Below are 23,481 nucleotides of genomic sequence, written 5' to 3'. Positions count from 1 at the left end.
CTGCTGGGTTAATATTTTGCTTAGCTGAGGTTCAATGTCAGTGTCCCCTATTACCAAGTCATTGCAAATGTTCATCGCTAAACCATTCTTAGCTCCTGTGGTTCACAGGGTATAGTTTGCCAACCCCTGTTCTTGATCAGTGTTCTCAACTTTAGTATACCTTAGAATCACCCACAGGACTTGTTACAACAGATCTCTGAGCCACACCCCCAAGTTTCCAGTGGTGCCCACAAGTTTGCATTCTAACGAATTCTCATTTGATGCTGGTGCTCCTGGTAGGAAACCATACTTTTGGAACACTGCATTTGATGATGGTCCTCTAAAAGTCACAGTGAATACAAATCTATATATTTTATATGTTTCGTTTGCTCACATATTTCAGCTCACCTGATAGATTTTGCTTCTTTGAACTCCGAGGTACAGGGTTAGTAGATCCAAAGTTAAAAATTGAAGACCTATTTAGCTAGAGCAGGACTGATAATAAAAGGAACTTCTGTCTCTTAAATAGCTATCAGTCTCTTGCTTACAAAGTAAGGCATCAGCAATCAGCATCTATTTGTCTGCTGTAAAGAATGCCTGAATAGCATTTTCCAGTCTGACCAAACTTTTTAAATAGTATGCAATATTCCAAAGGATATATGTGGGTGAAACATAAGAATGACAGTATTGCCTTAGATTTAACACGTCCTATTTCACCAAACACGTTATCAATATAACACTCTCTGGATAGAATTTGTTGGCATGTTCAAACCATAGAATTTAACACAGAGACTCTCTTGAGGCTGCCAAGGGGCAAGGGAGATAAGAGTTCCCTAAATTCTGGAGTAGCTCATGGCCTACTAGTCCAAACCATTTCTAAGTTGACTGAGTCAAGCTGTACTGGGCTCTCACAGACGAGCTCTGAGTAGTCTGAACTATTACATATACTGAGGCTGTGGAGAAGCTTAATGATAAATGACGAGGCATCGGCTAATTGTAATGATCACATCTCACCAAAGAAATTCTTTCTGAAAAGAAGCAAAGTGGAATGAAGATAGGTTTTCCTTCTGTTTATTTGTCCCAATGGTTTAAAAAATCAGCATTATGGAACCATAATCTTCGTCATGACAGATGGGCTTATACATTAGCATCGTGCTTTCAATCAACAGTTTACATTTCAAGAGGAAGGTGAAGAAATTAAATGTAAAGACATCTTCAGCATCTATTTGTCATTTTCGGTTTTATAACATTGATACAAAAAATAGCATTCTGATTAGCAGCTTGATTGGCAACCCATGTAACTTTAAACAGTACTACAAACCTGGAGAGTGCACTTTTACAGACAATCACGTTTGGCGAAAAAGTATGTACAATTTTGACAAATAAATACATAAATACAATCATTCATATATAACGATATACCTAAATGTCAATTATCATCAACAAGCGTTTCTAGTAAATTACTTCTTTCATTCACAAGTTTCTTTGTTGCTTATAAAAACTTTCTTCACCTTTACAGAAGAAATGACATAATCAATTTCCCCACTAAACCCACATATTAGGAAAGGTAGAAAATGAATCCCAGACACTTTATGTAAATATTCCATTGTCTTTTGATAGAAGAGATTTGATTGAAAATCTCCTTCCTTAACTTCTCTGTAAAGAGTTTGTTTACCCCATATCATATTAAGCAAAGGGGTTTTGTTCTTCTGAATTTAATCCAAATAAAAAATGATCTTAATTTTTGATTTGTTATTTAAAAATACAATATTATATATTGAAACTGCCATTTGTGCCAATATAAAAAGACACAAGGTCACACAAAGTAGCCACTAAAGGTAAAATTTTTCTTCCAAAAATAAATTAAAAGAGGAAAATTTAAGAATACAGACACTAATTATTGATACCTTTTGCTACCCAATGCAAACGAACAAAACAGATGGGGGGGACAGTCAGAAGGTTTTCATAAAAATTGAATGACTCTAGTATTGTACTGTCTGAAACACTATTTTATGCCGGAGAAATGATAATACATTTTTTTTAAGTTGGCATAACAAAGAATTGAAACCATAATTTGGCCAGTGTCATAAAATTAACAAAAGTAGAAAATTAGAGCTTTTTGATTTAACTTTGCTCAAACATTTTTGAACATTCAAAAAACAAAGGGCAAACATGCTTTAGGCTATTGAAACACCAGACAAATGACTTTGCCTCACCAAGCTCCATGCAGAAGAAAATGTACACAGCAAGCACATTCTAGCTATACATACAGTTGGTGAGAAGAGAAAAAAAAATGCCTTTAAAATATATACATATGGCCTTTGATGAATATTTACAAGTTTGTTACATGGATACTACCTAGCATAAAAAAGTTAGGAAATAGTTCTTTAAGACATGATTCTCTGATTTTTGCTCCTTTTAAAGATCAGGGCTCTATTCATAGTGTACACACACACACAAACCAATTCATAGATGTACACGTATGATGTTTACAGTGTGCAGTTCCTTGACACCAAAGGTGGCTTGACTGGGCATAAGGTAAATGCAAGACGATATCATGAGACAGAGGCCTGACCTGGCCACACGATTGAAAGGCAAACCAAGTAAGGAGTCATGAGACTTTTCCAGTGATCAAACTCACAGAGGTTGAAGGTTGGGGTTGGAGGATGGCTCACCTTGTGTTGATCCATTTCTCCCCAGGCTACCTAATGCTGTTTTCTAACGCAACTCAGCAGTGCTGCTGCCTGTACGATGGAAATATATTAAGAGACTTGGAGGCCTGTATCATAATGGGTTCTTTTGGACTGGGGATGAAAGATCCAGTGTTTTCAAGAAATAGACTTCCATTCATTCATTTTTGTTTACCTGTCTGCTATCAAATTCTAGGGGGGCTTGAAAGGTCAAGTTAAAAAAAGGTACACTTTTGGTTGTGGGGCTTTGAATGAAAACAAACAAGATCTCTAATGAATGGTAGAAGATGTACGATGTGTGGGTTTGCTGAGCACCTATTCTTCTTCTGATAAAAGTGAACTAGTTCTATCGGTCCTCAAAGTTCTTACTGAGAATTCAGATTAAGGGTTTCCTGAGATCTAAATTGATGCGATACATTTTGCAAACCATGTGCTTCCATTACTTTAATACACTCACAGACAGAGGCTCCTCCCCAAGGTGCCTTTACCTTCAGCACCCTGGAATATCAAGGCAATGCACTGAAATAACTTATTTATTGAACCCAGAAGAAATGACAGAGAAATTGAAGCTTCCCCAAACACCTAACATTTCCAAAGAAAAGTCAAAGTTTGGAAGTATCAGGTGCGCTAATAGTCCATATTTGATCTTTATTTTGGCAGATTTTATATTAAGATGTTACTACTACTGATGACCATTACTGTGATTATGTAATTCTTTTAGCATTTAGTATAATGCATGATACGTTGCATTACATAGCACCTTTAAAACTAATACTTGGCAAATGCGATTTGCTCTCACAGCACCTGTGAGGTAGGTGTTTTTTCTAGCCATTTTATAAATGAGCATATCGAAGCACAGCAAGGCCAAGATGCCGGCTCACATGACCCAACAAGTCTGATGCAGCAGTAGAACCTGAATCCAAGCTCCCCCTCTTCTTTCCCATGAATCTCAATTACACAGCCTCCAGAACACCTCCTACCAGCATTGCCACTAGAGGTACTTGGATGTTTTGGATATTAGAGAGTATTCCATTTATCAGCTGTAGAGCTAAGTCATTCAATAACATTAGTACCAATTAAAAGACTTTCTTGCGTGCTTTGTAAATGTGTGGGCGGGGGATCCTATACTATTGCTAAGCTTATGTTAATTATAATGCATACATAAATTTGTATTTTCTCTGTGTGATTTATTGTTTCTCTGGCCTCCTGACAACTTATTTCTACACATGTGCCTGCATGAGCCAGAAACCATAAAATGCACTTAGCAACATGGTCTGGAGGGTAGCAGGTGACATTACATTTGGCAAAGCCTCCTTGGAGGCACCAGGTAATGCTTGTTGAATAAGCAAGTGGAATTGTCTTCCAAACATACAGAATATTTGATTCTCGAGTTTAAGTTTCCATTTATTTAATTGTAGCCTCCCTGCCAGTACGAAGTTCATTTCTGGTTGGAACCACAAACAGTGTACACATGTGGCAAAATGTGTAAAAATTCAATGTAACAGCATACACAATATTAATAATCACATCCAGTGTGTCTTCCTGCCTGTGCATGATTTCTGAATTGTTTTTGAAAGAGTTATTTATTTATTTTTGCAGTGATGATATAAAGACATTACCATGAGTTTCAGTTTCTCAGAACCAGATTTTTATCTCAGATGCACAGTGTGTAAATCCTAACAGTTGTTAGAAAGTTATTTTTTGAGATAAATGCAATGCCTTAGGACCTGAGAATGAAATCTGGCCCTTCTAACTTATGTATTATTTCTGACCAGAGCCTAACATTTGTAAATTGGTAATCCAAGAAAGGAACTAGGAGCGGGAAGAAAAAGCTTTTTACAAAACCCCTTCACCAGTTCATTTCTTCTGGTGACACCTGTAAAATACCAACACCCCAGGCCCCATTTCTTAAAAAAGAAAAGAAATGTATTTACACTGGTAAAAATCCTAACATCTGAGATGCTTCTTGCTTGACATGTCATTCCAGATTCTGTGCATTTCTTCTGGAGAGATTTGATGCACAGTGATAACTCGGCGATACCGACACAAACTGTAGGCCATTTTCCAATGATTGAAGCCACTGTTCTGAAAAGGATGTATGCCCAGCTTTCGAAGACACAGTCCTACATATACATCTTCAAGGTGAAGCAGCCTTGTGTGGAGTGAGGTCTTATAAATGAGTTCGGCCACATCGGCTGAAAAGATATAGCCAGTCCCCGAACAGAACGGTGGGTAGTTACTGTCGGGGTACAAATCCCTGGGCATATACCACTTACTGCGGACATCCCGGATTGGCCCTCCATTGATGACATAGCCAGTAAAATACCTTCTTCTTGGCTTGGTGGAGGGTTTTAGTAGTTTATAAATAAGGTTGTCCATGTTTACAAAAATGTCACTGTCTGTTTTCATGACGTACTTGGCTTTTGAACAAAAAGTGGCCACCCATCTCATCCCCATTAACGTTTTGAGGGTAAGGTTATGGTAGGAATCAATAAAGTCCTCCACGATAATGTCATGGAAGATTTGGCTCTCTTGCTCCACCATCTGATTCAGAACAGGATCAGCGTTCTTGCCCAGAAGGAAAAGAGTGGCTATCTTGATCCCTTTAAAGTTGTTCTCATCACCCCACGTCTCTCGGATTGCCTGGCGAGCATCGAATTCTTTGTGGGTGGTGCTGATGAGGATAACGAGAAAAGGAATGTTTTTCTCACATTTGTTGGGCTCGTTTATAAGAAATTCAAAAGAATGTGGGTTTATAGGTCGAGTTCTTATGTTGCCAAACGTGAAGTTTTTCCTGGCAACTGTTAGGTGGCTGAATGGCTTGGAGCCAGTATAGAAGAAGTAGGACGAGTTACGCTCAAGTACCAGAGAGCGCTGGCCCAGCACACAACCGTCAAAACATATAAACAGGAGACTTTTGAAGCCATGGTCTTGAGAGCACGTCTATTCCAAATACTGAAGAATATGCCTTCTTGGCACTAGTTTCTTTTCATCTTGCAAAGGCAGCATATTACTAATCTTAAAGTTCGATAGAGAAGTGTGAGTGTGGGATTGTCCATTGGTCTTAGTGGCAGTCTGGTATCTCTACATTCACTCTACTTTCTTGCAAACCTGATGGAAGGTTCCATGCCTTATAAATCTTCCTCTTAACTCTGCAAAATCAATAAAGTAAAGTTGTTTAGATTTATGTAGTCATTTCACATCCTCAAATAAACATCATAACGGTATAAGAATTACCCATGATGACTAAAATAAACATAATCATTTATTTCCATCAGTACTGAAAACTTCCCGACACAACCATCCTCCCTTTTCTTCCTTTGATAGAAGTTGTTTATGTATATTCATACCCAATTAACAAGTATACAGAACATAAACTCTAGATAAATATGAAGTAAACTGAACATTGGTAACTAAGACAAGTTTCCCCCTCTTCACAAGAGGCCTTCTTTGTAGTTAAACACTATCTGACACTAAAGTCTTCTTTCAAGCGGGAAAGTCTCACACATGGCCTCATATCTCTTTTCCATTTTTCCAAGGCTGAGTTTTTGTTTGTTTGATTCTGATGAAGTAATTGGTTCTCAACATCTCTTTGCTTTCTCTACCCCTGCATTTGAAAGTGTGTCGATCACTACTGGAAAATCTCTGCTAAAATTGTTTCCTTTGGTTCAGACTTAGAAGTAATGCTCAACTTTTCCTCACTTTTTCTTTACTTTGGCTTTCACAGATATTAGTTCCTACTTCTCAGAGTTCTACGAAGCTTTATATGGAGAATATCCTTACTCTTCATGCATGAAGACCATTACACAAGTGTCTTTTCAGATGGCTGGCAGCATTCATTTTGGAGTTGATCTAAGTAATGGTATTCTTTGTGGTTTTCAACAATTCACCTTTATGTCCCCTTAATGAAATTATACTGCCCCTTTTAATTCTTTTTGTTTAGTTACATTTGCATGTAAACATAGCAGGAGTATAATGAGAGACAACTGAGCTTGGGGGCCACAACTTGAATGAAGATATCACAGGGCACTTTAATTGGTGTTCAAATAAAAGAGTTGTCCTTCAGAACTCAAATCTTTTCTAGAACTTCAGCTGCTGTCATGCCAGTTAAAAATAAGTGCCAAGTTACAAAGTTCACTCATGTAAAAAATTGTCTCTCCTTCCTAGTTACAGCAAAATGTGGTAGTCCTGTAAGACGGAGAGAGCAGATAATAGATGACAATTTCAACAAATCTGCTTCAAAGAAAACTATACACTTAAGTGTATGGACTGTGTTGAAGGAATTTAACTGGGATTACAGATCGAAAATCATGCTTCTAAGCACAATAGTCATATGAAATGAAGACATGGTGGGCAACAGCAGAGATAATACATATATCTTCTTGTCTAAGCCAAGAGCCGATTGTGAATATATGATCCATACATGAGGCCAGCAATAACTCAGTGTGGTTCTAAATGAATATTAGAACAGTTTCAAGCAGCATGACTCTAGGCATAGTCCAACCCATATGGCCTTCATCCAACCCATAATAAGTACTCTCTAAATATAGGCTCCAGTATCCTTGGCCTCCTGGAGGAAATTTCTGCTCCAAGGTGCTCCAAAGCTAATAAAAAAGGATGCAATGTGCAGTAAGCTTTGAAACTTTAAACGGTAGGCAAAAAGAAGTGAGAGAAATCAGCAATAGAGTTTAGAAAGGGACTTCTCAGCTTTAGGATATACAGGTATCACCTCTTTATGAGTTCCAAAGGAATGTGAGTGAGTCTCAAGATGGCACTAGAAACCAAATGTTCTCCACCATTATCCTAGCCTACTTAGCTGATTCTTATTAGCCTGTCTTTGTCATCATATAGCCCTTGTTACCTTTCATACTTTCCAACTAAACCGTGAGCCGCTTATGACTAAGCTGTTAAGCGATCCAAAGAGAAGAGGCTCTTGACCAAGGTCTCTTCTGGAGCCACTAACCAGGCTGTTAACGGAGGGGTACTGGTGTGTGAAAAGTATTGGAAAAAAACCAGAAATAAAACCCATACTCCTCCTTAAGGAACTCTGTCTATGAGGAAAGACTTCAATTAATGATTAAAACAGTGGAATAAAAATTTCTATCACGAGGCTACTGGAGGACATAGAGGTGGGCTGGTGGTCAAGATGTGAGAGAAGCAAGCACAGTTCTGCAGACTGTGCACAGCACAACTCCACAGGGCACTGTTCTCATAGGCTTCATTGTGAATCTCATTCCTCCATCCCATTCCGGAGTCAAATGATGAGCTAGCTCTGGGGACGATGCCATGGAAAGTTCAGAAAAGTTATCGAAGCTGAATCTTCAAGGACAACTAGGAATTATCTGGATGAGAGTTGGACATTCTAGGCAAAGGGAACAGTATATGCAAAGTCATAAAATGAGAGTGCATGGTGTGTGCCAGGACTGCAAACAGTAGAATAAGAGAAAAAGACAGGGTGATGAGGAGGAGCCGGGGAGTGGTGTGGTTCAAGGCTAGTTAGACAAGTGGGAGTCAGATGGTGAACTGACTCAGAACTGTTTGGAAACTGTTCTGAGCTGAGTAGCTGGTTACCCATCTTTGCAGGCTACAGGGTGTAAGAGAGGTTTTTACCTCCCCCAAATCTTGTCCACTGATTTCAATAGCAATTCATTCTTCCATATTAAGGATTTCTTTCTCTCATAGTTCTATACCCCAGAAGAGTAAGTGATGATTTGTTTTCTCCGATACCTTTCCGTGTGATTTTCTTGGGGGAGGGACTCCGTAGACACAGGTACCAGAAGATTTAGACAGAGCTAAAAGAGGGAGAAATAGAAGAAAAATAGCTGAGATCAAGATTAAGTTTATGTATTTATAAACACTTTTCATTGAAGAATAAGCATTCTTCTCTAGACATAACAAACATGATACTTCATATCACTGTTATTACAAGCCTCATTTTAAAATGAGTATGTACACCAGGCACTGTGCTATATGCTGTATTCTATGGCATGCATTTTACAGAGCTTCATTCCCCACTGTTACAAGAGAGGTATTTTCTCAGTTTTACAGATGATGGAATGAAAATTCAGAAATATTAAGTAGCTTGCTCAAGATCACACAGCTAGTGAATGAGTAGTTATTAGTCATTTCAAACTTTCTAAGTCTTATTAGGATAGCAGGCACAATCTTGGATGGGAAAGCCCAGGGTAGCAGGGAGTATCTCAGGCTGCTAGTCTCTCAGGGATCCACACGTTCATTTCCTTACATGTGTGTTCATGGCTTGGACTTTTTCTAATTTGTTTTGGTATGCTACACGCCACACTACAACAATTCTGTGGGGATTCTTAATTACAAACAAATGATGATTTGCGAAGAGCATTTTAAAACTTAAAGATTCTTGGGGGCAGGGGGTGGGGAGCTGCAACTGTTGAAGTTCAGAAAAACTTTTCAGTTCCCTTTCTCTGAACTCCTGAAACACATACACGTATACACAGAAAGAATCAATCTTTCTATTGACCTTTTTATTTTTTTCAAACATGAGAACAAAAGTAGATACAGTGTTATATCTTGGTCACTAGCAAATGCAAGTCATCAGCTATAAAAACAGAGGATTTGAAATGGGAAAAGGAATCAGCCTAGAAGCTAAAGAGCGGCTAAAGACAATGATAAAAGGGTGCTAAAACTGTCCTTTTTGCTTACAACAAAACAGATTTTTCAGGTGGCCAAAGAAGCACGAAAATATGCTTCTCGATCAAAACTAGTAATATAAGTAGAAAGACGAGAGAGTAGCATGGTGCATTTAACTCTAACGAGTAATTTCATATATGTTGGATGAAGTAGTTGGTAACAGGCCAGATGTCTGTGTTTTACTCTTTGAGTAATCCTAACTTGCAATGTGCACTTCTGAGCCCTAGTAGTCTTAGTATACAATAAGGGCAAAAATAACATCTGCTTTATCACCAATATGTTATAGGTATTAATGACCATCACCGATTATTTGAGTTTCTGGGGAAATGGTGTGATACAGGAGGAGGGTGTTATGATACAAAAAGCAGGATCTATGGGGATGAAGGGATTATGTCAGTTCATAATTTGGGATCCAGAGCACATATATTCTTCTAAATACATAGGATCGGTATAAGTTTTGGGATTTGTTTGCTTTGGATTTGTTTGCCTAAGGTTAGTAACTATAATGTATAGATTTTCCTGATAGAGAATTCTGTTCTCTTTCCGGAAAACTCAAAGCCAAAGGTCTACTGAAAGGCAAAAATGTCAACTGAAAAGTTCTGGGGAAGGAGCTAAGTGTCACAAAGCACAATCCTCTGGAGGATTTTTTAAAAAAATCTTGTTTAACCAATATGTTAATGTATCAGTAAAACAGAAAGTTGCACATATAATAACATTTGTCATTTCTTTTAGGAGTCTTTCCACATCTATGGACACTGATGACACATTAACTTGTCATACATCTAAATAGAAACATTCACTAGAACACTTGAAAGATTTCCCCCCCAAGGGCCTTACTCTATCGCAGATTGCCTCATTCACAGAACTCTCCAGAAACTATCTACCTTCACCTTTCAGGAAGTTAATGGGGCAGAATTTTCAATTTAAAAAGCACTTGTTTCTTTTAGAAATTGCATGGTGAAGTCTGTTATTTTAACTTGTTTTTTTTTTTTTTTTTAAGACGTCCCTAAATGTGCTAAAGTTATCCTGTTGTATCACCAGAGGTAAGACTCGGAGCAGGTGGGTTGTCTCCTGGGTAGCCTATGCATAGCTTGGGGTGCCAAGTTCATGTCTTCTTCCATCAGGGTTCAGGCAGGTACAAGTCCATACTGATTTCCTATGCCTTGGTTGCCACTTCGTTGGTTTGGCAAATATTCCATCTTCCTTACACTCACAGGAAAGGCTGCAGGGCCCCACAAAATGGCCTGCTTGCACTCTCAGGTGTCTCAGGAATATAATACCTTCAGGTTATGATTCCCCTGGGGCTTTCAAATATACTTCATTTGTTTATCAAAGATGTACCGAACACCTGTTAGATGCCAGCACTGTTCTACAAACTGTAAGACAGTTGAGCTTCTCTAGAGGAGGGAGGCAGAAAATAAAACACATGATAAATGATCGCAAAAATAATTTCAGGTAGCAGTAAGTACTGTGATGTAAATAAAGTGGGGGTAATGGGATAGAGACTGAACAGAGGTGAGGGGGCCACTTTAGATAAATTGATCATTCTCTGAGGAGGTGACATCTGAGCTGAGAATAGAATGCCTTGCAAACTCTGGTTCAGTCTTTTGAGTCTTTAACTAAGGTCTTATTTCTTTGCTTGGCTCTTTGAAATGAATGCTTTGTGAGAAACATCCTTTTGGTTTTGACCTCTGCCCCTCCCTGATCTTTTGGATCTTCTTGGCTTCCTGTTTTCCAGTTGTGGCCATCCAACCACTCCTGCAGATGCCCTTAGCTTCTGGAGACATAGGCTATGCATTGAATTAGTTTTCTAGGACTGCTGTAACAAAGTCCCACAAACTAGGTATCTTCTTAAACAACACAGATGTGTTGTCTAACAGTTCTGAAGGCTAGAAGTCAAAGACGATGTTGACAGGGCTGGTTTTTTCTAAGAGCTGTGAGGAAGAACTTGTTTCATGTTTCTCCCCTAGCTTCTGAGGGTTTTCTGGTAATCTTTGGCACTTCTGGCTTACAGATGCATCATGCAGATCTCTGGCATCATCTTCTCACTGTGTGTTTCTGTCCAAATTTCCCCTTTTAATAAGGACACCAGTCATATTTTATTGGGGTCCACCCTAATGACCTCATTTTAATTTGATTACTCCTCTAAGAACCCTATTTCCAATTAATGTCACATTCTGAATTCCTGGAAGTTGGGACTTGAATATATCTTTTTGGGGGGGACACAATTCAGCCCATAACTCCTACTTTTTTGGGTATCAGCAAAATGAAATACTTTGCTTCATAGGACCTCTTTCCTCCACATTTTATTTTCTTGATTTGAGCAAGTAAATTCTTAGGTTTTGGGAAGCCAACTTTTCAAGGACGGAACATTTGTAATTAGTATTCAAAGAAGAATAAAACATGAGTGTGAAAATGGACAAAAAGTTTGGTTTATTTTTAGATTAAAAAAATGCTAGTTCAGATTATGTTTTTAAAACCATGTGAAGAATATGGCATAGTTTTAAGTAGTCCTTCACTCCTGACACTTTCTCTTTCCTTTTAAAAACACTAATTAGTTGAGAAAGATATGCCAGGACTGTGGTACATTTTCCAAAAGGCTGGGGCCAATAGTTCCTGAGATATCAGCTAGCATCTGAGGAATAAAAACAATGCTCCTATCACCCCCGCAGGTATGAAACACTGCCAATATTTCTATTATTCAGAGCCAATTTTAAATAGTCAAAGACCACAGGGCACTCACAAAGTGGTTTTAACATTAAAATCCACACAATAACTTTGAAAACACGGTGCAGAAAGATAATCCAGTTGGGGGAAAAAATAATTTTAATTAATTAAAAGAGAAGAAAGAAAGGAAAATAGAAATTCAGAAAAAAGAAAGAGAAAGAAAGGGCTAACTACTAGTGCTTATGAAATGCTCTTAAAATGGACGAGAAGCTGGCCGTATAATATATCATGATATTAAGTAGGGTAAAAGAGATTCTTTCTAAAAAATGTTTTGGTCTCAAATGATTTTCCTCAGAGCTGGTGTATGAGTGAAAAAAAAAAACCAACCTTCATTCTACGGGGAAATATAGGAACTCAGACAGCAGTAGAACTAATTGATAAATGAGCCCCAAAGGCCAGAGATTCTACTTGGCTGCATTAATTTGGCGAATGATTATCTTGATGCCCAACTCCCTCTCATCCTCTTGCTCTTGTAATTATGTTCTAAATAAGCACAGGAGAGGATGAAATAAAGCACTATTAGCACTAGATAATGGTTCTTGAAGGAAGAATTTCGTAAACCATCATGTAATACAGCTTGCTCACTTATTATCTCTCCAAATCCCAAAGGGCTGGCTTTCTCTCCTAGCCTTTCTTTGAAGTAAGCCTCTTTGGGCTGTGGAAGGCATTATACCCATAGAAGTCAAAATCCCTCAATGTTCATAGAAGTAAGTGTTTTGACTCCTCTGCTTCAGAAAGACAAAGAGCTAATTTGTTCCTTTAAAAATTTAATTATGAATCCTTTTACGAGACCCCATAATTGAACTTGCCCAACAGATCATCTGCAATGAGGAAGTGGCGGAAAGCAAAAGGCGACATTCATCATGACTTGGCAGTTGAAATCATTTCCCTCATAAATCTGGAAGAAATTATTCGAACCTTTCTCCTTTTAGTTCAATATACCTTGAAATTTATTGAAAAGGTCTTTATAAATCCCTGCATTCAGAAGGATGGGGCCAGCTTGAAAGAGAAGTGGTTAAGATGAGGATGTCTTTGTGTGGGTTTAGGGCCCTTGTGATTCTGAAAGCTACACTCTGTTTCACTGCAGAAAAACTGCACTTCAAATTAGAAGGGAAGATTATAGCTTTCTTCAAATCAATGTGTTGCCCTAGTTCTAGAATTCAGAGAATTTTTAAACATCACTGCAATCCTCTCAGGGAAAAATGAAAATGAAGGTATCTCATTAGCTTAAATAAATGCTTGGCTTCCTTTGCAGTGTTGCATATTGTGCCTTGACAGCCTTGTACGAGGTAAATTTTAAAAGATGGGCAAAGCAATCACTTATTTAAGCATAGGAGTCTGGTAGCCTAGTAATGTGGTTGGGTAGAACTGCTCCACTGGGAAAGGAAATGCCAGGAATTTTTTAGTACAGATGTGGAAAAGGATGAGAGGAAAGGCATTTTACTAATAAAATCAGCAGCTGGGAGAATTTAAAAATGATGAGTTATGGTGATACCAAAAAGAGTATTCATTTGGTCCATTATTTTGGGAGGAAGCTGATATGAATAGATATTTTTAGAAACCACAAAGATGTTAGTATATTTGCTATCTAAAATTTACAAAATTTCTTAGCTTATCACAGAGAGATACTATTATTTTAGGCCATTTTTAAAAGAATGATATTAGTATCATGCAGCAACTGATAACATATGGAAGATAATTTACAATTATAATTTTTCTTTTTTTCTTTTCTAACTCAAATGCTCCTTTATACAATATCAATTTATTGGAATACATAACAACCCCAAATAATTTTATGTAGATGATGTCAATGGAAATGATTTTGTAGGCAGTCAATTTTCCGGCCCTGGGAGACCTGGATTCAACTTCTAGATTTTTAGTCATTAATTCTGAACTCGATGTATCTCTCTGCCTTGTTTTCTCATCTATAAAATGAGAATAACATCTGGCCATACTTTGCAGGGTCATTGTAAGGATCAAACAAGATACTGAACATGAAAATACTTTTTAAACTGAATACTGCTACCTGAATAAAAAATATTATCATTATTAATATAAACATGATAAATAAAGACAAATCCAGAGATGATCCCTTATAAAATATTTCATGAAAATGGTCAATCAATGCATCCTGACAGGTTAGTGCAAAAGCATGTTTTTTTTTTTTTGACTTGGCTGTTGCCCCTCCAAAAAGGCTGGCATTCCCAGTTGACCGTTTTCATAAGAAGTTTCAATTTCATTTTATAATATCTATATAAGAAGGTCTTACACTTCGGTTAAAAAAAGGGGATACACAAGTTAGAGGAAATGCCAGTATGATTATTATTATTAACATTAATGTAATATAAAATTAGAACTTTTTCAAATATAACTTTAGAATATCAAAAATCTACCAGATTTAATAGGCCTCTGAGTGGCATATGCATAGCCATAATTAACATTGTATGTACACTAAGCCTGAATGGCTACACCATGATTATTTTACAGATGTTTAAGACAAAGCCAATACAAGGTTCGTCATTTTTTTTTTCTTCACAGGATTGTCAGGGTTGTAATAGCACCTATCCAAAATATATAACAAAGTATATCATCATTCCATCATTTAACTAAGGGACTTATCAATGTTTACCATTAAGATCATCTTTATGAATTGATCTAGAAATACACTCAAAGCAAAGCCTGGGTGACAATGATAGTTTTATTTGGCAGAGTAGCTTTTAAAACATGCCCATTTGTTTTGAAATCTGTGTGTGTGGGTAGGTGGGGGGGTTGTTCAATTTTCTTAAATTAGTAACCATTGGCCAACAAGATGGAAGTACTGCCCTTTGTTTCATTCTCATCTTGGGTCATCTATGTTGGTTCTTCACAGTCCTCTCCTCTGCTAATCCCTAGCATCTCTCCCCACAAGTTATTCACCAAACACTTGTTCACTCAGCTTCACCCTCACCAGACAGTAATTTTGAGCTTGAGATTTCTATTTCTACATGTTCCCTTCTTTTCACAACTTCCTTTTTGCTAAAGATTCTTGTTTTCCTAATGGTTTGACACTCAGTCTACCAGTTTTCATCCTACTGGTGCCTTGAACTCTTCACCACACAGAGTCAGATTTATATAGCACTTGAATTGGTTTGAGGCTACATCTGCCTTCCTCTAACTTGGATTACATGGGCTGAGATAACAATATTAATCTCTTCTAAGGCCTTTGCAGTTCAATTCTCATTCCTGTGTCACTTCCATTCTCTCTGCTCTACTGCATAAATTCTCCACCATTGTCTACCATCTTTATTCTTCCTCCTGAGCTTTTAAACATTGTGGGGTAAAGTCTCATTATCAAAGAGACTATGACAATTTGGTCTCCTGGACAAAGCACAGGATTGATAGTCAATAAAAAAAGATTCAAGATGTAGTTCTGCCATGAGATCTTTTTGGAAACATTTTCCTCACTAAAATCTCTTAGTTTTAAATTTGTATTTAACCCTCACTGACAGAAATTCTGTTACCAGTCCATTTTCTCAAGCCACTTAACAAAGGCCTCTTCTAAGTTTGGAATTTCAGTCTCCCCATTTCCCACTGGTTTCTCTTTTGTCTTCAGAAGTGCTAGTCTGTCTTTGCTTAGACAAACAACAAGAATGACAGCAGCAAAGCCTTCTCTTGATCGTGGCATTGCTTTCAATTATTGTCATAGTTTTCTCCTTCATTTAATATCTGGGGCCCCTAAATGAGTGTATTCTCTTGCTTTTCTCTATTTCCTTGCCTATTGAATTCTTGCTGTCTATCAGCAGGGCACATGATGCCATTCTGAGTAAAGACATGAGACCTTCCCAGCTTACGCTTCCCTGCTCTCCGATGCTTTGACACACTTGGTCACTCTCTTCTTTCAACTCTTGTCTAGGATTCCTTCCTACTGCACTCGCATGTTGCTCTGCTCACCTTTCTGGTAGTCATTTGTGTTTTCTACTTTTCTACCTGCTCTTCACATTCTATCAACTTTGAACACTGTTAACTAGAAAGGTAAATCAGAGACCAATGAGCTTTACATCCCTTTCCATTTCAGCACTGTTCTCTCTCTCAGACAGGGCAGACGGGGTATAAAAGTTAAATTTATACCCAAACAGGAGACATTTGCCTTCCTTCTGCTTTTTTGTTTTTTCCTTGTAGAAAATATATTTCCCAACACAAGCTTTTGAATCCAATTTCTTAAATTAAGAAGTCAGCATAGTAGACAAAATTATCAGGGATAAAGGACAGGTTTTGTTAATGACAACCAAAAATAAAAGATTCTGTGCTTTTCGTTCACCTACATATATGAAAGTTTTACTTTCCTTTATATGTGAGATGTCAGGCTGTTTCTGAAACTGTTGAAACATTGTAAAGTCCCATTCAAAGCATGTTTTACTTGGCCCTTTAGAGATGACCTTTCATGAAATTCCAAAGCTACATTTTGTTTAATGACTAGATTTTGAAAAAAATTAAATTTATTGGGGTGACATTGGTTAATAAGGTTATGTGTTTCAAGTGTACAATATTATGATACGTCGTCTGAATATTATATTGTGTGCTCATCACTCAAAGTTTAGTCTCCTCCCATCACTATATATTTGACCCCTTAGCCCTCTTCTAACTTCCCCCATTCCCCTTTCCCTCTGGTAGCCACCAAACTATCATAACAACTAGATTTGAATAGTCATTTTTTTTTTCATTATGTCCTGGACAGATGGTACAGGTGACTTTTCTAAGAGATTTCAAGATATTTGCTTGAATAATTTGAAATGTGTCAGACAGTTTGAAAGTTTCGTTCAAGTTGAATTTAGAAAAGGTCTCTAAATATACTTAGAAACAAGTCAATTTTGAAAGGAAATAATAATCTTAAAAAAAAAACAACAACACATGGAACCACACAAATGTAGAATGATCAGATTGGAGGGGGAAAAAATCTCATTTTCCATCCTCTACCATTTCTCCTCAGTCAACAATGTAACCATTTTCATGACTATGTAGATTATCAAGGCACATCATTATTAAGATTTGTTAAATCAAGATTATGACATTCAGTAACTAATTGTTTTAAAATAATATTTTTATGTTATTCGATTTATTTAAACGAAAAATAAAAAAAAAAACAAACAGTTCACCCATTTCTCCCACACTCCACCTCTACCTCTGGCAACTACCAATCTATTCTCTGTATCCATGAACTTGTTTGCTTAATTTTTTTTTAGACTCCATATATAAGAGCGATCATGTAGTATTTGTTTTTATCTGTCCAATTTATTTCACTTAGCATAATGCCCTTGAGCTCCATCCATGTTTTCACAAATGGCAAGATTTCATTTTTTTTAATGGCTGAGTAATATTGCATTTTATGCGTACACCACAATTTCTTTATCCATTCATCAATCAATGGACATTGAAGTTATTTCCATATATTAGCTATTGTAAATAATGCTACAATGAAAAAGGGGGTACATATATCTTTTTGAGTTGTTGTTTTTCTTTTTTTTGGATAGTAACCAGCAGTGGAATTAATGGGTCATATGGCAGGTCTATTTTTTGAGGAAACACCATACTGTTTTTCAAGTGACTGCACCAATTTACACTCCCACCAACAGTGCACAAGGATTCCCTTTTCTCCATAGCTTCACCAACACTTGTTATTTCTAGTCTTTTAGACAACAGCTATTCTAACAGATGTGAGGTAATATCTCATTGTGGCTTTGACTTCCATTTCAATTTCCCTAATGATTAATGATGTAGAGCAGCGGTCCTCAACCTTTTGGCAACAGGGACCAGTGCTCCTATGAGAATCTAATGCCTGATGATCTGAGGTGGAGCTGAGGCGGTGATGCTAGTGCTAGGGAGCGGCTGCAAATACAGATGAAGTTTCATTCGCTGGCCAGCAGCTCACCTCCTGCTTTTGTGTTTCCTAACAGGCTACAGACCGGTACAACTCCAAATAGCTCCAAAGATACTATTCGGGCTGCGTGGTTCATGATCATGCTCTTTTAGCTGGTTAGTAACAAAATCTAGATCTTGTCTTTGCCAAGATTCCATGAACTACCTAATGCCTTTCAACAAATTCTTTTAAACATGGTAGATTCTGTTGTTTGCAACTAAGTACCCCAAGCCATATACTATTCTTTCTACTTCTTTAAGTACAAAATAAAATGATGATAATCTAGTTTTTAGGCTGATTGAGAGGTACGTAAACTTTAAAAATTAAATTTTATTATTAATTGCTGGGCAATTAAGCATTGCTTGAAAGAACTACCAATCATCACAAAATAAATAAATAAGCCCCTGCTGTACTTATTATCTTGGAAAATGCTACATGGCATTGCCCATGTGAGGAGTAGCCTACTGAAGATTATATTTAAAAGCTCTATTTTCTCTATGCTGTCTAAAATGTATGGCATACGTCTTTCGACTGAACGTCACATGGCCCTCTTGTTGTTATCTTGCTTAGGGCAAAATGTCCTGGATGACAACTGATTATCTCTTTCAGAGAACTCTTGTGCCTTTCTATTAGGTAAATTCACTGGTAACTAGGCAGCCTTCATTTAAAAACAGGCCACCATAAGTACACATTCAAAAATTGCTGAGAATTCATTGATTCTTTTTTTCATAATATGTTCATTTCATTTATAAAATTACATAAGTCATCATACCTATTCCTACTCTTGAATTTGGAGACATGCAGACAACTTATTATTCTCTGTACTTGTTTTCTTTTTGGTACTGAAAAAGGACCACTATGCTTTTGCTTGAATTTACTCTTCATTATATTTGACAATAGTGCAATTAAAATTTACAAATGTTATATTAAATGTACAAACTAAATGCAAATTCCCTATCTTTTAGGAGCGTAAAGCTATATTAACTATAATCTATGTGGGAAGAAATAAGGAATAATTAGAGGTATGCTGCTATAACTGAAATAATTACTTCTTAATGGGGATGATTGTGTTAGGTTCATGGAATATACAAAATTCGACTTGGATCTCAAATTTGAAAGAATGGATAGAGAAATCTCATGCAGAAAAATTAATTGTGGGGAGGGACATTCAATGGTAAGATGAAAGCATATGCAAAGAAACAAAGGTGTTATTTTATTTACTTGAAGAGCAGGGAAATGTTCAGTTTGGCAGAGTGTTGGATTCATGGTAAACCGTAGTTGAAATTGAGAATGCAAAGGGAGTCATTGCTCACGAGTATGTATGTTTTTTGCATCATACCGTCATCATTTCTTCATCTTCCATATACTTTCATAACTTTCCTTTCATAATTATATCTTAGGTCTATTGTTTCCTTAATTCATGTGGAAAGATCTCTTAATCAATAGGCTAGTTTCCTCAACTGCTTTTAACTCCATCTCTTTGATAAACTGTAATCCCTGTAAGGGAAAAGATTTTATCTGGCTTTATCACTATTTTATTACTGTCTTATCATGTCTATCTTTGGCACTATGCCTAAGCATAATTTCAGGGTGCAAGAAATATTGTACTTGATGGAAAAAATAATTGTTGAGTAAATGTCTTCCAGATAGCCATAAGCAGAAATCTGTCATCTAATAGTGGCATCTATAAGAGCCTTTTGCTGAGATATCATAGAGAAGCAGACCCTGTTCTAGAGCAAGTATTTATGTGCTGGAAAGATACACTGAAAGGTGTTTTGTAGTTTGAGTGTATGATATCTTCTTCCATGCCTGGCCCTTTTCACTATACCATTCAAGCAAATTTTGGCCTCTGATTCAATTCCTGAACTCATGACTTTGTTATAATGTTTCTAGATTAAAAATAAATTTTCTGGATACAAGTTTCTGTGGAAGACAATAAACACATACACACAAACACACACTCAGCACTAATAAAAAAGAAAATCAGGAAACGTAATGCAGAATCTGAACTTTTTTTGAGGTGAATATTTTTCAGTTTTTCACAAGTTGTCAACTGTCAAACCCTTGAATTATTCTTTCCTGAATGTCTCTCTGAACCGATTTTTAATAAATGATCTGGCTAGCTGTTGTGGTGGGTCATTTGTGATTCCATCCATCTTGTCCAGTTACAGCAGGAACATGTGTAAATTAGATCTCCAAGGAGTGACAAAGTGATGCAAATAGTGCTTTTCACCTTGTGTTACCATAGCCACAGTCTTTATTTGCAGTAGCTACTGTGCCATGTTCTTCTATGAAATCTCCTAACAAAATGTTCCATCTCATGTCACATTCAAGCAATTGATAAGAGTATGTACATTGAAAAGTTCAGAGCCAATTCAACTTCACTGCCAAAACTGTCTTTCCATGAAATTATTTTTAGAGATACTTTAGGTAGGTTTTAATAGGCTTGGAAATTCTTTACAGAGACCATATGTTGCCAGATTCAAGAGGATAATTTGCATTTTTGGGCAATAGGAATGGAATAAAGAATAACCTTGTAATAAACTGGAAAATTTTCAAGGCATGAAGCACAATAGCAATAATGGATTCCATGGTTCTCTGGGCATATGTCAGTCTCAGAAGACTAACAGATGCTTCTGAGTTTCTGGGCAGCTCTAGAGTATGGTTTTTGGGCAATTGTCAGAAATTAGGATTATTATTTATCTTCCATTTGGGTCACAGAGTTAAGTAAATAAGTAAATTTTCAATAAGAGTAATGTATTCATATGGTCTGAAAAAAGAAATTTTTCAAAGTGTTTGTAAGCTGGAGTGTATGTCCAAATCCTTATCACTCTGGGTTGTGAGATGTGAATGAGTGGAAACAATGAGTTAAACAGAATTCTTCAGATTTGTTTATTGCATATGTGTTCAGTAAGGAAACAAATGGCCTATTCCTTTAAGAATCTCAAGACAGATATAATATAACCTATTCCTTTAAGAATCTCAAAACAGAAATATAACATGTTTCACAGAATTTTGTTAGTAGGAGCTTCTTAGAAACCCAGTTTGGGCTGTCATACCCTATTAGACAGTTAAGATGCTCCATTACTTCCCTTTTGGAATTATAAATGACTATCACTGCTTTTTCGGTATATTTTTCGTTTCTTAAAAAAGTGATCTACAAAAAAGCAGACTAGTCACAGTCTTTAGGTTACTTTATGAGGTAAACAATATCCTATTAAAGAATCTTTTTTTAAAAAAAATTTGTGTAATTCTAGTATTTTATTACTCTTGATTTTCTTAACTTTCCTTTTTCTAACAGAGTATTTAAAAAAATTATTGCTTTTGAGAAAGTTTTTGTTTTTGTAGTGCAATGCATACTTAAGACAGAAAATTTAGAGGATCAACATAAGCAAAAAGAAGAAAATAAAAATCACCCATAATTCTATCAAGCAGATATAAGCACAGTTGACAAGCAGATGTAGACCTTTTCTCTATTTGCAGTCTATAAATTTTAATTTATAAATATAGGCCCATATTGTATGGATATTTTCATGTACTTTTTTCCCACTTAGCAAGCATCATCAACACTTTTGTTTGCTATTAGCTACTCTCCTGCCACTTTGTTTCCAATGTCTGCCTTATTTCTATGTTTTCAATCATCCCTCCACTGTTGGATATTTAGTCTAACAGGCTTCCTGCTCTTTCCAAGTTTACTCTGCTGGCATTTTCAGAGTCCCATGATGTAAATATTAGAACAGATGACAGTGTTCTTGGTACTCTTAAGCCTTTTCCTAGAAACTTCACATGTCTCAACTGAGGTGTCAGAAAACAAAGACACCAATAACAGTCTGCTGTCTGGCGTCCCCGAGATTATACTCATGGCACTGCTGACAGTCATAACTTTCCAACCTGCTTATCACTCTGGAACTACAACTGATTCTTGGGCCACTAATATTTCAGAAGAACAATATGAGCAATTGAAACTTGCCATATGGGTCAAATCCACAGAACGGGATTAAGTCAAATCTTCTGACTCTCGGAAGAGAATAGTGTGGGATCTGGGGGCCTTTTGCTTTAAGTCTTCCAGGCTATTTATCTCAGAGCTTGTTCTTGAATGGCCACATCATTTACATCATAGATAGTATCTTTGGCTCCACAGGGGCAGTTATTAAGAGGCGGAAATCAGCACATTCTGGTAGTCTGTTTGATGAGCCAACTCCAATAATGATTTGAGCTGACTGCCAAGTGCTGATGAACCTGATGTGGAGATTCACCATAGAAGTTCTGGGCATCTGGTCAGTTGTGACATGAGGGAGTTTGGAGGGCTGGATTTCCCTGGTCTAAATGAAGCTCTACTCCCGGCATGTTGTCTTGTGAGGATAAGATACTGCCTTTTATCCTAGTTTCTCTAACTGTAATGCACTTTGAAGTAATATTTCATATAAAGGAAGTCAAATTGGACTGGAAATACCTCGACTACCTCTGAATAAAATGTTTATGAAAATTTGCAGCTACAAACTTTTATGTTTTAATTCCCAGGATTTTGGATATTGACAGTAACTCTGAAAAGCCTTTGTTAAAGGACTTCTACCAGGAGTCAGCATTGTGAGGTGTTAAAACCCTAGCTCAGGTAGACAGACAACTTGAGCCATTTGCTAGTTGCATCCCTGTTCCGCAATCATTTCCTCAGCCAGAAGACAGAAAAAGTGTGCCTACTTCACATTCATGAAAAGGACATGAAAGAAATATCAGGAAAGCTATCTTGGCATGTTACTGATTAATATATACTACTATTATTTATTTTAATATTCAAAGAAAATTATAACTACATTTAAAAATTTTAATACGATTTATTATCAATAAGGATGCAATTATTGTCTCTACTATGTGCAGGCACTATGTTAGTTTCTGGGGATAGACTGTTGAATAACATACTGTCCTCTAAGGAGTTGAAGTGTAGAGAGTAGTCACCTGCAGTTTAATTAAATATAATGTTGTAAGTGTTGATATAAATGCCATAAAGGATGTATAGCTGTTGTAAAGATTTATTGCTCAGTACAGACAGATGTAGGGAGAACTTGCTAGAGTTACATGGCATGGGCACTGGAGAGATCTCAAGTGTTTTTGTTTTGTTTTGACCATTGGCTTTTATTGTCTAGAAGAAGAGGTGATAAAATAAGTCCCTACTATTCTCTGTAGAGGGTAACTTTTGTAATAATATGTATCTTTATAAAGCTTAGTTTATGGAATAAATTTTAATTCATTTGGGTTTTCTTTTTCAGGTTCTTTAACATTTAACACCAAACCACATTTATTCAATATGTTTAAAAACCTGGAACAAGTCAAGGTAATAGTTTCTGGTGTTTGATTAAGCAAAACGCTTAAAAAAAAAAAAAAAAAGGACAATTATATTTTAAAGGAAATACATTATGGTAGGGAAAATAACTTAAATATATTAGCCTTCCATCCTTATTTCCTGTGGTTTATCATATTTTTCCTTCTTCCCGAGATATTCTCTGATCAGCAATTACAGAATTTAAAAAT

The 23,481-nt window shown here is 36.7% G+C and overlaps 1 protein-coding gene across 1 annotated transcript in view; it reads right to left on the bottom strand.

Moving 5' to 3' along the window:
* Positions 1 to 1,034: 1,034 nt before the first annotated feature.
* B3GALT1 (beta-1,3-galactosyltransferase 1) overlaps positions 1,035 to 23,481 on the bottom strand; it is a 469,290-nt gene continuing 446,843 nt past the window's right edge. Inside the window, 2 exon segments of the mRNA XM_039855447.1 lie at positions 1,035 to 5,506; positions 5,509 to 5,821. Of these exon segments, the coding sequence (XP_039711381.1) occupies positions 4,617 to 5,506; positions 5,509 to 5,596 (978 nt within the window). The 5' untranslated portion in view covers positions 5,597 to 5,821 and the 3' untranslated portion in view covers positions 1,035 to 4,616.

Source organism: Pteropus medius, unplaced genomic scaffold, assembly GCF_902729225.1.
Source record: "Pteropus medius unplaced genomic scaffold, Ma_sr-lr_union100, whole genome shotgun sequence".
In the NCBI taxonomy this organism is placed as follows: domain Eukaryota; kingdom Metazoa; phylum Chordata; class Mammalia; order Chiroptera; family Pteropodidae; genus Pteropus; species Pteropus medius.
This window is presented reverse-complemented; position numbering and strand designations above follow the sequence as displayed.